We start from the raw sequence: 994 nt of genomic DNA on the forward strand, positions 1-994 counted from the left end.
ACACGTAAATTACGAACATCTCTATTAAAGGTGTAAATTCTATACTTGAAATATCAGTATTTTGGTTTTTTGGTTATTCTCTTTCGAGAAAAGGTGATTAACTTGAATCATAATAACGACAATGATTGAGTAAAGTTGTAGTGTAATGTACAGAAATGGCCAACGAATATTTACATTAAAAAAACAACAAGTTAATAATTATAGAAATAATATAATAATTAACGTTGAATATTATTTATGATTTTAACAAGTTAATAGTTTTAAAACTTTTTGTAAAAGTAACTTAAAATAGGTAAATGCACAAGTACAAGTATATATTTAAGCCCTCTTTGTTTGAAATGGACTTCAGCCCATTCTACCTTTTATGCTTTTCGTGCGTGTTTTTACTTACGGAGTTGGACGTGTGGTATATTTCTTCCAAGTCCACAAGGACGTGCAGAAGACCTGTTCACAGGAACTCCTTCAGAACTTGGATCGATTAAGAAGCAGTTACACTTGTCAATAAGTTTTCTGTGGATGCACGCTCCAACACAAACCTGTAAGATTTAAATTAAAATTACACAAATTCTTTGCTTTAGAGCATCGCACATAAGTCTTCCTGACCCTATTTTGAGGACCTACAGAAAAGCGCGCGTATGCATCAAATGTTTAATTTGCAAACTCTAAACACGAATGTTAAGAAACTTAAATTTGGGAGACCGCTTTCGAGTTACTTTAGAAAATAAAGTAAAAGTATTTCACACAACGATCTCTTTACATTACTTTAAAATTACTTTTATTCACATATATCTTTCAATGAAAGTTACCAAAAGGAAGGGGGGCCCGGCATGGCCAGGTAGTTAGGGCGCTGATTCGCAATCTGCGGGTCGCCGGTTCGAATCCCCTTCTCACCAAACATGTTCGCTCTTTCAGCCGTGGGGGCGTTATAATGTGACGGTCAATCCCACTATTCGTTGGTAAAAGAGTAGCCCAAGAGTTGGTGGTGATGACTAGC

At 35.5% G+C, this 994-nt stretch overlaps 1 protein-coding gene across 1 annotated transcript in view; it reads right to left on the reverse strand.

The window, feature by feature from the left end:
* LOC111087164 (amiloride-sensitive sodium channel subunit alpha-like) overlaps positions 1-994 on the reverse strand; it is a gene marked incomplete at its 5' end in the record, with an annotated part of 19817 nt that overhangs the window by 9821 nt on the left and 9002 nt on the right. The window contains one exon of the mRNA XM_022392839.1: positions 392-536. Within this exon, the coding sequence (XP_022248547.1) occupies positions 392-536 (145 nt within the window). The remainder of the gene's footprint in view (positions 1-391; positions 537-994) is intronic.

Source organism: Limulus polyphemus, unplaced genomic scaffold (genome assembly GCF_000517525.1).
Source record: "Limulus polyphemus unplaced genomic scaffold, Limulus_polyphemus-2.1.2 Scaffold1813, whole genome shotgun sequence".
NCBI lineage: Eukaryota > Metazoa > Arthropoda > Merostomata > Xiphosura > Limulidae > Limulus > Limulus polyphemus.